The sequence below is a fragment of the Diadema antillarum genome, unplaced genomic scaffold (genome assembly GCF_040938485.1).
Source record: "Diadema antillarum isolate AM-2024a unplaced genomic scaffold, OU_Dant_1.0 scf00000214, whole genome shotgun sequence".
Classification (NCBI taxonomy): Eukaryota; Metazoa; Echinodermata; class Echinoidea; order Diadematoida; family Diadematidae; genus Diadema; species Diadema antillarum.
The window spans coordinates 777,638-794,102 of NW_027271103.1; the positions used below are offsets into that span (position 1 = coordinate 777,638).

The 16,465-nt window shown below is 37.5% G+C and overlaps 1 protein-coding gene across 1 annotated transcript; it reads right to left on the minus strand.

The window, feature by feature from the left end:
- Positions 1-3,942: 3,942 nt before the first annotated feature.
- On the minus strand, positions 3,943-13,490 carry LOC139724444 (probable endonuclease 4). Its single transcript, XM_071635586.1, has 7 exons — positions 13,022-13,490; positions 11,884-12,180; positions 10,894-10,989; positions 9,940-10,071; positions 9,146-9,250; positions 6,567-6,696; positions 3,943-4,246 (listed from the first exon to the last, which is right to left on the minus strand). Exons 1-7 carry the CDS (start codon positions 13,488-13,490, stop codon positions 4,198-4,200), a joined length of 1,278 nt encoding a protein of 425 aa, XP_071491687.1. The 3' UTR covers positions 3,943-4,197.
- Between the last annotated feature and the right edge of the window lie 2,975 nt (positions 13,491-16,465).

The following is a 16,465-nucleotide window of genomic DNA, read 5'->3' on the forward strand; positions in this document are numbered from 1 at the left end:
AATTTTAAGACTGTTCAATGAATTGTGTTTTTGTCATACAATGTACATGCAAGTGTCAAGTCACATACATTTGTACATCATATTCTCGTGCTCATCACATACAGATCCCAATCAAACACCAATGCGTCAATTTTTATTATTTGGCTGTACTTTAATAGAATGTCACATGGGAAAAAATAGGCAACATACCTTAAAAAACTTTCAAACCATTAAAAATGTTTTTGACATGTATGGCACTGTGGTGGATACAAAAATATATTATTAACATATAAAACGATATATTATACAAAACTTACAAAAAGTACAAAATGTTGAAGCGTTATTATTTGTTAGATATAATGAGATGTCACATATTTTTATTGAAATTACTGTTGGAGGATATTCAAACAATTGGGTTATTCCCAATGTTTCAGGTAGCAGATAAAACCAGACTCATTCGTTAATTGAAGGCGGCAACCTTTTACGTGACAAGGTATTTTCATCGCGAATCACGGGTCTTCCCGAAATTATAGAAGTTTCATGCATGCAAAAATTTCTGGTGTAAGAGTATGTAATTGCCAGTGGACTATAAATTCCTCTTCCGCAGTCTTGTTTTACTGTTCTTCTCATTGTTTCAAATTAATTTATTCATTGTTATCTGGCTTCACAAGGAAAAAAAAAAAAAAAATATAAGTGACTATTAGATATTTCCCTTTGTATCCATTAAAGCCCATGAGATGCTGCCTGTATGAATACATAACTGTCCCAATCATACCATGGAGGTACATGTACAACTCCATGGTCATACCTATCACATGGCTTCCCTTCAGTGGATACTGATCTTGACATTTCATGAGTTCATATGAGGTCAATTGTTATCAAATAAGATATGTATTGATTTCTATTGCAAAATCTACAAATTTTTAGTGAAGGGGAAACTCCACAAACTTAGCACATTTCGATGTTTTGCTATTGCCTGCTAATGTGATGATTTTTTTTTAAATTGCAGAGAGCATACTGTTGTTGCTGACTACACTATTCCTTCCCACATATGCGTAATGAAGAGGAACATTATAAATATACAGGCATGTTAGATGACAGTGGGAAAGATCCATAGAATATTAAAGTGTACATCAGTTTTCTCCATGTCCACGTGGACATTCTCGTATACTTTTGTACTGATACGAAATACTGTAAAAGTGGATATTTTCGCATGACTAATTTTTCGCAATCGGCAGGGTAAGAAGAGTTTCACGTGTTTTTAATTCCGCTGAATCAAGACATCAACTACTGGAACACATGACAAGCACAAATTTTCGCGTGCTTTTATATTTGCGCTAGGTTCTGGTTGCGCGAAATGTGCGAAAATGTCCAATTTTACAGTATTTGCTAAACAGGGCCAAATTTTGATGACTACATTCATCTGATTGGTATAAAGGAGAGGCATTGCCATTTATGTACATCTCTACACTAATCCTTGATCATACATCACATTTTCAGGGTACTCAAAACGTATGAATTATCATTAGAATAATGTACCTATTTCCCACAGCACTTAACTGTTTCCCAAAGATTCTATATATTTGATGACCATCCCATACAGCTATAAAATATCCAAAAACAAATTAAGATCTAACTTGCATGTTACCCTCCCCAATATTCTGATACTAATATATTGCAGAATCAAAATATTGTGTATAATTCTATCGCTAAAGTACGGCATGATTCCGTCCAGAAAAATGTACATGTCTGCATTTGTATACAAGAGTTGCATTTTCCAAATGTGATTGTTACATGCTGTAGCATCAATTCCTGTTTAATAAAAGTGATATTTATGGAAACTAACCTGAATTTCAGTCATTCGTGTGTCATTTTCCTTCCTTTTTTTCTCACTAAAAATGTCAAAAAAGCTTGAATTCCAGTGCCACATGATCTGTATATGTTAACAAAAGTTCAGTACAATGGTGTCATTTCCTCCCAAATATCCTAATACTGTACTGCAGTGATGCCAATGTTAACTAGAAATGTCGCTACGGCGACTGATGCCTCCGCCATAATGCATGATTCTCCCAATAGGTGTATAGTACTATGTCTTCACAATGTGTGATGACAGTTTCACATAAGTGGCAAAATATTGAAATAATAAATAAATATTAAAGAGTGCAGGTACACATATTTGGGGAATTGAAAACTTTTACTGGACTTCTGACCGACCTTATTATAAGTTTATGCATTGAGTATAATTTTCAAGGTATGAAGACAGAGTGTAATTACAGTACAAAATATATATATTTTTTTACATTTAAACCTAACCTTTGACCCTTAACCTTTGACCTTCTGGCTGAAAATTTCCAAGAGAATCTCCATTAAGTAATACATGTACATATATTAAATCTTAAAACTAATAATGCAATCATTGCATATACTAGTATATGAGGGAAATAGTAACATTTTGAGGAGTTGTCTTTGACCTTTGACCCCCTGACTATTGACCTATGACCCCTAAATTCCCTAGATAATCCCTGCCAGTCAGTACATGCATATGTACCAAGTTCCATGAAGATACATTGAACCATTTGCGATTAAGTGATATTGCAACATTTTCACCTAACCTTTGACCTTCTGACCTTTGACCTTATGACATGAAACTCTCTCTGGAGAATCTTTATGCAGTAGTACATGTCTACACTAAGTTTCAAGAAAATAACTGCGGGCATTGCATAGATATGGGGGAAATAGCAACATTTTTGGAATTTGACCTTGACCTTTTGACCTTTGACCTCTTGTCAATGTCACTAAAATCTACTCAACTAATTGTCCCATCATACATCATCCTTGGACCAAGTTTGGTGAAAGGTGCTTCATCCAGTTTTGAGTTATCACGTAAACAGATAAATTTTAGGATTTGACCTTGATCTTTGACCTTTGACCTCTGTCCAATTTCACTGAAAAACTAATCAAGTAATTACCCCATCATACATCAACCTCCAACAAAGTTTGGTGAAATTTGCTCCATACAGTCTTGAGTTATCGCGTAAACGGATAAATTTCATGATTTGACCTTGACCTTTGACCTTTAGCCGATTTCACCTAAATTCTAATCAAATCATTGCCCCATCATACTTCATACTTGGACCAAGTTTGGTAAAATTCCAGTAAATATTACTCAAGTTATCGCGTAAACGAAAGCGGACGGACATACGTACAGACGCACGGACGGACGGACGGACAACCCGAAAACATAATGCCTCCGGCACCACTACGTGGCGGAGGCATAAAAACCATGGCACTCTTAATGAGTTCACATTGAAGATACAGGTGACAAGAGTGTGCATTCCTTGTAATCCCTTTTAACTGAATATAAATACCATTCTGTTTTATTCTTAACTTTCACCCGAGTACATACTGACACGAATGTTTTCAAAATAACACTGATCGCTAATCGAATGATTGACAATGATTCTGTGAAAAAAAAACAACTAACAAAACACAGACATAACATCTCTTTTGAACTACAGTGTACAATGATTTGGCACATAAACTTGCAGTACACATATGATAACCCCAAAGAAGTATGAACAAAACAAGTCTGCAACACAAAATTTCAGAACAATTCAAGTGCAAACAACAAAACAAAACCAACCACACAAATCAACATACAGGACAAATGGGATGTTTGACCTGGCATCGCTACATCTTTTCCTAATCTTGCTTTTGATGTTGTTGTAGCATTTATATGATTCTTGCAATCATTTTAAGATGTAACAAAGTAATTAGCTCTGGCAATATGAATCTTTCATTCTTTTAACTCTTACGTCCCAATTCTTCAAAGTTTCATATACAGTGGACTCCCATTATTACGAAGTGCACGGGACCGGCAGTTTTCTTTCGTTATATTGAAATTTTGTTATAAATGAACAAATAAGCAATAAAGAACATAGAGCTGATAATGTTGGAGCCTAAATTTTTACTTAATGGTAACCGGAATTTTGTTATAATCGTGTTCGTTATAAGGGGAGTGCACTGTAATGTCCACATGCATTTATAAACAATGTTGTCAACAAAACTTAACAAAGACCTATGTAACTGATGTGAAGAGGCCTGAAATAACATAGCTACAGCACAACCGAAACTTCTCAAGGTGAAAAGAGGAATACTGAAGGGCAAGGCTGCTGACTAGCAGTTCATCGGTGTAGCAAACCCACAAGGCCAAAATTGCTATTCCATCAGAGAGTTGAGCAGTTTGATCTCCTTTGCATAGCCCAGCCTGATGGGGATAGAACAAAATAATATGAATGAATGAATGAATGAATACATAAATAAACAACAGTAAACAACAATCAATAAATAAAATATGAGTTTATACTTTTTAAGCCAAGATTTCCTTTTGCTTATGCAATGTATGGACACTTGACATATGTCACTAATAAGAGCGGGTTTGTCAAAGCTGCAGCATGGGCCAGTTAGGACAGAACACACATTTTATCAATGTGATTTATTGGTTCAGTGCACTCCCGTTACAACGAACACGGTTATAACGAAATTTCGTTACAACGAAGTAAATCTTCTGGTCCCAAAATTATCACCATTAAAGTCTATGGCACAAAATTCACTTATAACGAACACGGTTATAGCGAAATTTCCGTTATAACGAAGTCTTTTCCGAGCGCCACAGACAAAGAAAAAACAAAAGAAATGTGCTCCGTTATAACGAAATGCGAATTGCTTTCGAAAATACGTAGGCGGAACAAGCATTTATAGCGTCTCTGCATGGGTGAACGCTTCACACCACTGTGTGTTCGCTCCTTGTGCCACACACACTTTCTGAGTCGAACTTGCGTTTATTATTGTAATACAGTTATCCCATCACATTTCACATAGCTTTCCAGTGTATGATGAGCCTTCAGCAAACATAATATGATATATATGTGTGGTTTCCTTGTTTTCGTTATATATTGTATTTGTTCGGTTATAACGAAATTTCGTTATAATGAAAGAAAACCGCCGGTCCCGAGCATTTCATTATAACGGGAGTGCACTGTATTTCAGACCATCAGAGGTTAGGAGAAAAAAAGTAACTTAAATTCATCAATCTTTATCTATGCTTGCTACCTATGAAGCATCTTACTGTCTAGTAAAGCAAACAAGAGCACAGAAATGTCCATTCCTCCTCTCCCATGAAAATTGAATATAATGCAAAGTATGGGGGTTCAACCTATAATCAGATCATTGTCAGCGATGACATTCCAGGAAATGCATTTCATTATGAGTTTTGCAATGTACAGTGGACTCCCATTATAACGAAGTCCCCGGGACCGGTAGTTTTCTTTCGTTATATCAAAATTCCGTTATAACCGAACAAATAAACAACTAGATATATCGCTACGGCGACCGATATGCCTACGCCATAATGCATGGTTCTCCTAATAGGTCTATAGTACAATGTCTTGACAGTGTGTGATGACAGTTTCACACAAGTGGCAAAATATTAAAATGACAGGTTTGACACAAATGTGCTGAATGTTCACTTTCCTAGAACTAGGTTCAATTGGATGAATGATTAAAATGTCAGAGTGCAGGTATTTGGGGAACTGATGATTTTTACTTGACTTTTGACCCTTTTATAAGTTTATGCATTGAGTAATTTTCAAGGTATTGAGAAAAAATATAATTTCAGTATCAAATGGGAAAATAGCATTATCTAAACCTGGCCTTTGACCTTTGACCTCACAGTTCCAAAGAGAATCACTGTTAGGTTGAACATGCATAAATATGTAAGTTTCATGATGATACCTTGAGTTACTTTTGAGATATGGAGGAAAAAGTGCAATTCAACACTTTTCACTTGACCTGTGACCTTTGACCTTTTGGCAAGAAACTTCCCACAGAATATATATCGGGAAATACATGCATACATCAAGTTAGAAAAAAAAAACCTTCAGGCTTTGCATAAATATAAGGAAAGTACATGCCTGTAGTGATATTTTGAGGAGTTGACCTTGACCTTTGACCCCCTGACCTTTGAACCATGACCCCCAACTTCCCTAGATAATCACTGCCCGTTGGAACAAGCATATATACTAAGTTCCATGAAGATACCTTGAACCATTTGCGAGATATGGAGAAAAACATGAATTTTCAACTTTTTTTTTCACAAAATAACCTGTGACCTTTGACCTTTGACCCAGTGACTCTAAAATCCAACAAAGTATTATCCCCCCAGGATATACCCTCATACCAAGTTTGATGTAAAACCACCACACGGTTCTTGAGATATCAACAAAAACAAAACGGGGCGGACGTACGGACGGCCGGACGACCCGAAAACATAATGCCTCCGGCCACTTCGTTGGCGGAGGCACAATAAAAAACATAGAGCTGATAATTTTGCGACCCAGATTTTTATATAGTTGTAACCGGAATTTCGTTATAACCGTGTTCGTTATAACAGGAGTGCACAGTATCTTCTTTGTTCAAAGACAGCTGACATAACAAATTAACAGCAAAGTGGACTGTAATAAAAGGATCAATGATAGTTTTATGTATATCAAAAGAGCAGTAAGATATAAATGCAAATGGACACTCACTCTGGTGGAGTCTCAAGGATGAGGGGAATGTTGTTGAAGCGTGGGTCGTTCATGATACGTCTGAATCCAGCCAAGCCAATCTTCCCCTCGCCAATGTTCTCATGACGATCTAGGTGGCAACCAACCTCACCTTGACAGGAAGATACCAACATACACAAGATTGGTTTCATTTGTATTCACAGATGCTGCGACTAGATATGATTGAATCAATTCTCAGCTTTATTTCAGACACGAGTGCCACGACACATCTTACAAGCATGAAGTGTATTATAAATATGAAAACTTGAAAATGACTTCAATTTGGAATGTAGAACGCTCCTCTCATCATGTGCTGTGACTAGCTCTGCTCGTACATGCACTGAAAGCAATCAATCAACTAAATTTGGAATGCCCTGCTTTACAGGATGTTCATCATTCTGACACCACTCATGATACAAGAACAATTTCCTCATCTAGCCGAGAAATGGAATCACATGTGATATTCCCTTTAACATCAATGGATTATTGCTAATTTAGGCCATTTCAATATAGGACATCAAGTGAGGCTGATAGCTCTGGGAAATGTATCTTAAAGTACACATCCAGATGATTTTTAGACTTGCATATAAACATTTATAAATTTGCTATAGGCCTACTGGGTACAGAGTTTCAGAATTCATGGTGATTGGGATGAGGAATAAGAATGTTTTCAAAATTCATAACAAATCAAAATGAACAAGGATGATGTTATAGCAGTTTCACATAAGAATGTACAATGTATAATTGGGAGCTCAAGGAAGCAGAACAAAAGAAGAAAGCAATTCTACACAGCTGGACTTGCTAAGCAAGTGGTATTGTAATGAAATAACATCGCTATCCACATAACTGGAATATGTGAGCCTCCTATGTCACCATATTTGTTCTGTGTATTATGTTCTGGGTTTTTTAGAGTATTGGTTTATTTGCTCAAGGACAACAATAAATTCCACAAATTTGTACATGGCACTATCAAATTATAAACTGTCTGGAATGTCCCTTTAATCCTGTAAAAGATAGCAATATCTGTATCAGTACACATCAAGTGTATTTGCTGCCAGGAGCTTGAGAATTTTTTCTTACAGGCCTTCTTTTCAGTACCTTTCTCCTGAGGGGGTATCTCACTGAGCGGCGAACGTTTGCGAACGTAGCGAATTTGGGAATTCGCCAGGGTTCGTAAACGGTTGCAAAAGGTTCGTTAACATTCGCAAGAAAGTTCGCAAACGGTTTTTATTGTCGCAAACAGTTTTTCTTGTCGCAAAGAAATTTTGAACATGTTCAAAATTTCTTTGCGAACCTTTGCGAATTCGTATTTTCGCTAACGGTTGCAAACATTCGCAAACATTCGCAAAACACTCGTAAGAATTCGCAAACGGTCGTAATACGGTGTCGCTAACGTTTTTATATGATTCGCCACTGCTAGCGAACAAGTAACCACATGGTTCCTATATAAAAGCTTCTGAAACAGACAAGGTTCCTCTCTAAAGTTCTTGAAGCTCTTGACATCTCCATCATGATTGTAATTGCTTCAAAAGCTTTTCATATTGACTAAAGTCTGTCCTCTGCAACAAGCACTCTCTGACTCTCTTTCTTTTCTTCTTCCTTTCTTGTTTTTCTTTATTTTATTTCTCTTATGCTGCACAACTCTCCAAAAAAGAAAGAGTGAAAATGTTCACTCTTGAAGGAGTGAATTACAGAAAAAAGTGAGTTTTGAGTGAAATTGGAGTGAATTTTGAGTGAAAATATCTATTTTCACTCATTTTGGAGTGACCTCAGGGATCACTCGAAAATCTTGGAGTGATCCCTGAAGTCACTCCAAAATGAGTGAAAATGAACATTTTCAGTCCAAAATCACTCTAATTTCACTTGAAACTCACTCTATTCTGTTATTCACTTCTTCAAAAGTGAACATTTTCACTCTTTCTTTTTTAGAGAGAATAGCTGTAGCAGCAGCCTGACAAAGCAGCTCTTCAAGGAAAGCAACACCTTGAGCCTCTTCTTGGCAGAAATTTATTTCCATATCCTGGAAATCCATCTTGAACGGTTGTCACAAGAGATCTGAATTCAGTGGAAGGTTTTATGTCGTTTTATGGGTCTTACTATACACAATCGCCTGGTACTTTTCTAGGTCCAAGAACATTCGCAAAATTGTCGCAAAGGATTTGCAAACAGTTGCTAATATTTGCAAAGGTTTTATTGGTCTTACTATACACAATCGCCTGGTACTTTTCTAGGTCCAAGAGCATTCGCAAAATTGTCGCAAAGGATTTGCAAACAGTTGCTAATATTTGCAAAACTGTCGCTAACATTTGCAAAATTGTCGCTAACATTTGCTAACATTCGCTAATAGTCGCCACCTGTGTTCGCAAACACTTTCGCAAACATTCGCTAAAGTGTTGCTAATTGTCGCTAAACATCGCTAAAGGTCGCTAACCGTCGCTAATGGCAGAAGCGAACTTTGATTTTTCGCAAACATTCGTCAGAAAAGTTAGCGAATCTCATATTCGCTACGTTCGCAAACGTTCGCGGCTCAGTGAGATACCAGCTTTAAAAGTTATACATACCTTTGGAATCATTCAGGTGGAGTCCCTTGAGGTACTGGAAACCAACAACTCGATCAAAGTCGACCATCATCTTTTGAAAACCAACTTCCTGTGACAGGTCATACCCTTACACGGGAAACAGAAAAGAGAGCATTTCAGTTGTTAAATAGTTGTACATTGGAGGGAGTAGATTAAAGGGAAAAAAAATTTACAACAGGGCCATTCAACATCTCTTCTATTCTAAAATGTGCAAATGAGAGATTACATTAAAAATAAGCAAATAAATGACACTGCTCCACTGTTCAAATTCAGTAAATGCAATATTTGTTATGATGAATCTCAATTGTCTATTTATATGCAATGGCCATCTAGCGATATTTTCCATCTCAATTTGAGTTTTACATAGCAAATGGGCAAATGTTCTGGCAATAAATTCATTAATATCCATTACCTTTTTTTTCAAAAAGAAGTATCTCTTTCTCGTGATCTATGATACTCCCAACACTACGCTGTTTATTGCAGTTTTGCATTCATCAACCTCTTTGGCCTAGTAAACAAAATAAATCTTTAGTTTCTATTACACTTTTTTAATCATGACAAGCTTAAATTGTCAAGAATACTGATGTTGATTCCATATATAGAATCTCTCATTTCAATGCCTTGGAAAGTGAAATTATTGGAAAGAAATTAAATTGTGTCAAATGATCAGCCTCTGAGCACATTTGTCAATATAACTAATTTCATGAGGTATGATGCTGTTCATGCCAAGTGTTCTGATAGGCTAAAGATAGAGTTTAGTCATGGAGTCAACCTACCAGCAGCAAAAGCATGACAGGTGTCCAGACAAACTCCGATCCTCTTCTTATCCTTGACTCTGTCAATGATTCCCCGCAGCTCCTCAAACTGACCCCCAACGGTGTTGCCCTGACAACTCATGTTCTCAATCACTGCAAACAACAAAATACTAGTAAGGACAATCATGAAACCATGACCATTTCTGATCTCCACAAGGAAATTATCCAGCCCCTTTCAGGAAAACACCAGATTGACTTGATGATAACTGGATCTAATTTTCCTTTTGATTGTTTGGTTTGATGAGAACTAGAAGATACCTCAGATGAGACCGAAGAAAATGGTCTGGCCTCCATAAATCAAGGATCTCACTCAGCATTGTGTGCACACAGGAGGCCCTACAGAGCCCTAGTGAAAGTCCAATCACATCATTCAGCACAGTTTGAAGTGTATTCAAATGGTAACCAGTGGTGGATCCAGGGGGGAGTGCACCTGGTGCGCCCCCCCCTTGTTTTTGCTAAATCAAAAGAAAAAATAAATAAATAGGGGGACTCCTACGCCCCCTTTAATTTTGTTAAGGCGCCCTCTCTTTACTGAATTCCTGGATCCGCCCCTGGTAACAATAGATACTACAAGTGCTGATTGTTGTTTGTGTCCAGAATTATACTTTGAGTAAGGTTCTGTTGTCAACACAAATGCACATTTTATAATCAAGTACAAATTATACATTTATTTAAACTGATATTTCCAAGGACAGGACTGTTAAAGTATGGGTAGTTCATTTCACACCAAAATGATGTCAAAACATAATCAATGCTGTTCTTATTCTTTAGAAAACATGACTGAAATACAGCATTTTCTTTTTGTGCTCCAAATGTAGCAACTCGTACTAAACATCACTGTAATGTGCTTCAGCAATGACAAATTCAGAAGTCAATTAGCAAGGAGGAGGTATGATTGAATTTGTCTGCACTTACCTGCTGTTACTCCTGATGATTTCTCCAGTGCCATGTTTATACTCTCCCCAATCTTGTCAAGGCACTCTTCTACAGAATCAACACCGCATGTCGAACCTGCAAAAGTGATGACATAAATAGGTGTTTGTCCTTTCTTAATAGTCAAACTGCTTTGAAGACATCTCTTGATGGATTGTATTATATCTCTTTACTATTATTTGAATGTTAATGACAAAACATGACTATGTCAAGAATGTATGAATTCATTCTGAATAAAACCCTTGAGGTCTCCCATAACAGATGGAACAACAGGGGTTGTCAAAAAAAAATCATGAAAATAATAATTTCAAGTTCATAAGGATAATTAAAGATAAACAACAGAAAATCCTTAAACCCTTCGGTACTTCCATTCTTTTCTTTCTTTTTTTTATCAGCAACCCTGTTCCAAAACAACCTGAAATACCATATTCATTCCCTTGAAATGCATTTGAGTGTCTTTTACCCATATAAACAAAACAAGGGAAAGTTACAGACAAAAGTGGAAAGTCAATTCCAACAAGAGACCTAGGGGGTCTTACACTCACCTGTGTATCACAAGTTCACCTTCTACACATTCTTGCAGACTGTTATAATAGTTTGAAGAAGAGGGCATGGTGTCCATTTGTATATTCTACCACACTTTGACAAATATGTAGGCCAATTGACCATGAGTTTACCAAAAGAAGATCAAAATGTGAAAACTGGCCCAAAATTTCATTCTGGTCCAAAGAGGCCACTTCTGGATCTGTCATAAACAAACATGAATAATACCACTCACTGCTGTACATTGTATTCACCCAAGAGTATTTCTGGTTAGATATAAAAGAAGATATTTAACTATTCTCTAATTTGGTGGGGGGTTCTCGGCCCATGGAAGCCCCCAACTTGGGCATGGTGCCAATTTGTACCCCAATGATATCTACTTAATAAAAATGTTATCTTCCTTGTCTTGAAAAGGAAGGCACACTATACCTGGATGAAAGTTGTACAGGGTGAGTCCAAGCTTTTCACACCTAGCAAACTCGCCAGCGAGCAGCTCTCTACTCTTAGCCAGTGTGTCAGGATTGGGGGATCCACAGTTGAGCAGGTAGGAGCCATGAGGTAGGATGAGGTGTGATGGGAAGCCATGGTCTGCACACGCCTCACGGAACTGGGCAGCTGCATCAACCTGCAATGGCTTGGTCTGCCATTGCCGCTGGGAACAGAGAAAGAGGGCAAAGGACTTTGCTCCAATGGACACTGCTTCTTGGACGGCTTTCCATATTCCACCTGTGAGACAGAACATATTTTTGCTTTGGTCCTATAGTTGTTTTTTAAGTGTTTGTCCACACATGCATTTTTGAGAACACAAGATTTTTCTAGCTATCATACATAATTACATGTAACTCCACAAGAGTCAAGTCACTTTTGGGACTATAATTCTCTTCAGTGTGTACAGCAATTTAGAACTATTGATCTTGAGTAGCAGAAAACAGATTTTTACCATTCATCGCTTCATTGACCTGCATTGCATTGAGTTAAAAATATAATTCAGTATTTCTGTCATGTTGCAACCCTGTACCGAGATTAATGGACATCCATGTAAACTGACATTCTTTTTTGGAGAGAAATCTCAAAATTTACCCTTATCTTGGACCCTACTTTGTCATATTTTTGTCCAAAAATCTCAGACAATTGATTTGCAAATTGCACTTATTCTCAAACTTTGTGAATTAATCTTAGATCTGCATTTACTTGAACTTGAACTAATTTTGATGAGAATCAAAAATATCAAAAATTCCTGAAGTTATTCACAAATGAGTAAAATCCAAAAAAAATGCCTGAGTTTGTCACATGGATACGGAAACTTGTTAAACAGCATTGATAAATACAAGTACATACACACAAGGGAAGCAAAAAGCCCTTGATGCACATATTCACTACATTATAATATGTACACACCTTGTTTGTGAGAATAAAGAAACTAAAAATGACTTACCACAGATCCCCCAGAAAGTCACTTACAGAAGCTAGAGCAGTAATGTATTACAGCAAACATATAATGGTGATTTGGATCTATATTTCTGAGGGTATAAAAGCAGTCTCAAACATCTCATATAAGTGGCAATACCTGCAATACTACAGTGGGCCCCAACAAACTTTCCTCCATTGCATCCAGTGTTGACTAATGGAGCTCTGACTTCATTTGCTTCTGTCTCTGTTTTCACTGTGACTTCCCTGGGAGGGACGTCAGTCTCCTTTACCTTCTTTGCACCTCTTCTCTTTCCCCTTCCCGTCTGACCTTGTGTAGGTTTAGAGCTATCCTGCTTCTCCATAGCAACAAGCTTTCCTGCATCGGTTTCCTCCTCCTTTACGACTCCTTTGCGTCTTCCCTGCTTTCTCCCAGCTGGCAAAGCTTGTTCTGGTTCTTCACCAACAGCTGCACTCTCTGTCTTGATCTGCTGTTTACCCCTACCACGACCTACTTTTGCAGAGGAGTCTGATGCTCTTCCCTCCCTTATCTTGCTTGATATTTGAGGTTCCTTCTTCACTTTGACCACCTCAACAGCTGCAGGCCCCTTCCTCTTCCTCAACTGCATTGTAAGTTGTGAAGACATTGCTGGAGGTTGTCAGACCTGTATTTAGTGACAGTTATGGCAATAAACAAAATACAACATTTATCACATCAATACAAAGATTAAAATATGATGGCATATCTCACAAGCACTATGTAACATGCATGTACTTTGATACATAAGCCATTTCCAGACAAATCTTCAAGGAGCTTGGAAGGCTTGAAGGGAGCTCTATTGCCTGTAAAAATGAGTTGGGGGGGGGGGGGGGAAGGCATAATATTATTATAATAATGATATATAAAATTAATCATAAGCTTAATTCTTTACTGCTAAATAGAAACTTTTGGACTAAAAGTTTCACAAGAGTCATATTTTGATATCTCCAAAAATACTGAATGCATTTTTTTTTTATTTGCCTAGTGTAGTACAGCATGAAATTCATAAGCAAATTCCACTATGCCCCACATGTATAGATTATATCATTTGTGTGGCAAATTTCCAGAAGTATCTGTCTGAGAAATATTACTAGCTGATCATGTCTTGGAGCAGTCTAGCCCACAAACACTCAATTTTCTAGTTTCAGATCTCGACCTGTGATTATTCAGCTTCCCTGTTTTATACAAATATAGGCAGACCTATTCGATGTTCATATTTCTTGATTGTATGGTTGCAATGTCTCATGTAACCTACAAATTACATCACCTGATATAACACAGACAAATTAGGACTTTGACATCCTTGACCTCTTGAACTTTTTGTCATAGTCAAAAAGCCTAAAACACACCTGTAATTGAGTGGCAAAACATTGACAGAAACTGCAATGGCTTATAAATAATCAAATAAACTTTATGTTGGAATGAAACCTGTAGATAAACAGTTATTTCATATACTGATAAGGATTTGAGAGACTATAAAAAGGTCAGTGTGATTTCAAACAACATTGGATTTTTCATAAATGGGATTGCTGCAGGAAAGAAGGGCCATTATTACATTCAAAGAATGCAGGCAAACAAAAGCATGCACAAGTTAGTGAAATGACAATTGGTGATACTTTTCAATACTGGGCATAGCTAAAACAACTTGAAAAGAAAGTTGATGTTCGATGATGTACATGGGAAGTTAGTGAAATCAACCTAAACATAGAACATCACTTTAAAAGAAAAAGTGCAAGAATTAGACTAGAAACACATGGCATTGTTGAGAAGGTTTATTATGGCCAAAAGAATATCTACCATTCTGCAGGTCATGTGAGTGTATTCATTAGTTATTACTGCAGTGCTAAAAACTGAAAGTTATTTCAAATGAAGAAACACGTACCCCATAAAGATTGCACCCGTATATACATTCATCATATCGTGATTTTCCAACTTTATGAAAGATTTTTCATTTCTGAAACACTTTTTCTTTCAATAATTTGCAGAGCTACCAAGTCTCACGCATTGTGAGTGAGACTCAAGCATTTAGGGTCTGTCTCACGATCTCACGCATGACACTCATTTTTCTCAAGCATTGGGAGCATGGCTTAAAAGATTAAAGTATGAGTTGCAATTGAAGGCATATTTCCCTTTTGTCTTTCAAAATAAGTAAAAAATAGTCACTTTAGTATGCACCATCTTGCCAAAAAGCTCCCAAATGTGGGAGGACGGACACACCCTCCCCTCGCTCAGTTGCTTCGCTCCCTCGCTCACGCACATACGTGAGCGCCAAGATGCCGAGTCATGAAAATCTCACTCATAAAATTTTTTTGAACCTGGCATCTATGAATTTGTGAGGCCAAAATATACATTTAGCGAAGAATGACCCACATTATTTTTACACACGTGATAGTAGAAATCCGTCAAGTTCATTAACTACCTGGTACTGTAGTACAACTAGACTAGTATGGTAGGTGTTCAACCCACCGACCGGGTCCATAACGACCGACCGCGCATTATAATGGCATTGCGCGTACAGAAAGAAAATGTACGCATGGGACTACGCGCAACGGTGTTCGATTCTTCACTGGGCTACGCTACCGAGTAAAATGTGGCGAAAACAACTAAGTATTCCCTCTAAATTACCGAAATTTAGCAAAATCGAATAAGGTTTATCGTGTAACTACATAATAACTAGAAAGTCTAGGCCTACACACCTTTGCTGACTCGTTGTTAGATGTAGAGTATCCTTCCGTAATAAATTTTACGATTTTGACCGCAAAATTGTCACCGCCGCTTGTACGATCGTGCACACATGTTACACATACACATGACATAAACATTTTGTCGCCCGCTACGACCGTACGAGTTGATGCAGAAACGAGCAATGAATGTGAAAAAACAAACCGACTCATCTAATTTATTTCAATTACGATGAAAAGTTTCCTAATGAAAATCAAGTCAAATTCATCAAACAGTCCTTCAAAAGTAATATCGAAGGATTCAAAATATATTCAAATATTATTGGGGAAAAAATGACGGCTAGAAAAAAACATCGGCCTGTCGAAAAAACGCATTTAAGTGCCCTTTATACGTATTGTCAGGGTGGTCGGTTGAAATGAGCAGGGCAACTGAGTGCGGAAAAAATGACACCCCACGCGTTCGAAGCCGCCATCTAAGAGCGCGTACCTCAGATCGCATTTTCAGTGCGCGCTTGTGAATCCGGAGTATTTTCTCCACACGTGAGTAAAATTTCAGGCAAATTGTGAGATTTTTCACGTTTCTATTGATAGCAAAACGCTAGGTGTCCGGTATTATGAACACCCAACCATACCAAGGCCTAACCCCGTCGCGGGGCGCTGTAACACAGTAACAGCGCCCCGAAGCATCCCATGCGATTTTTAGGAAGTACTGCGACGCGTACAATTCTGTCACAAACTCACCGTTCAAAACGACACATGGATTCGCAACAAAAAGCCACATGTTGTAATACCATAATGTTGAATATTTTAGCCGACTATGTATTACTCACCATTACCTCCGAAAACAAGAGAAATCGCCATCATCTTTGCTGGAACCCCACTC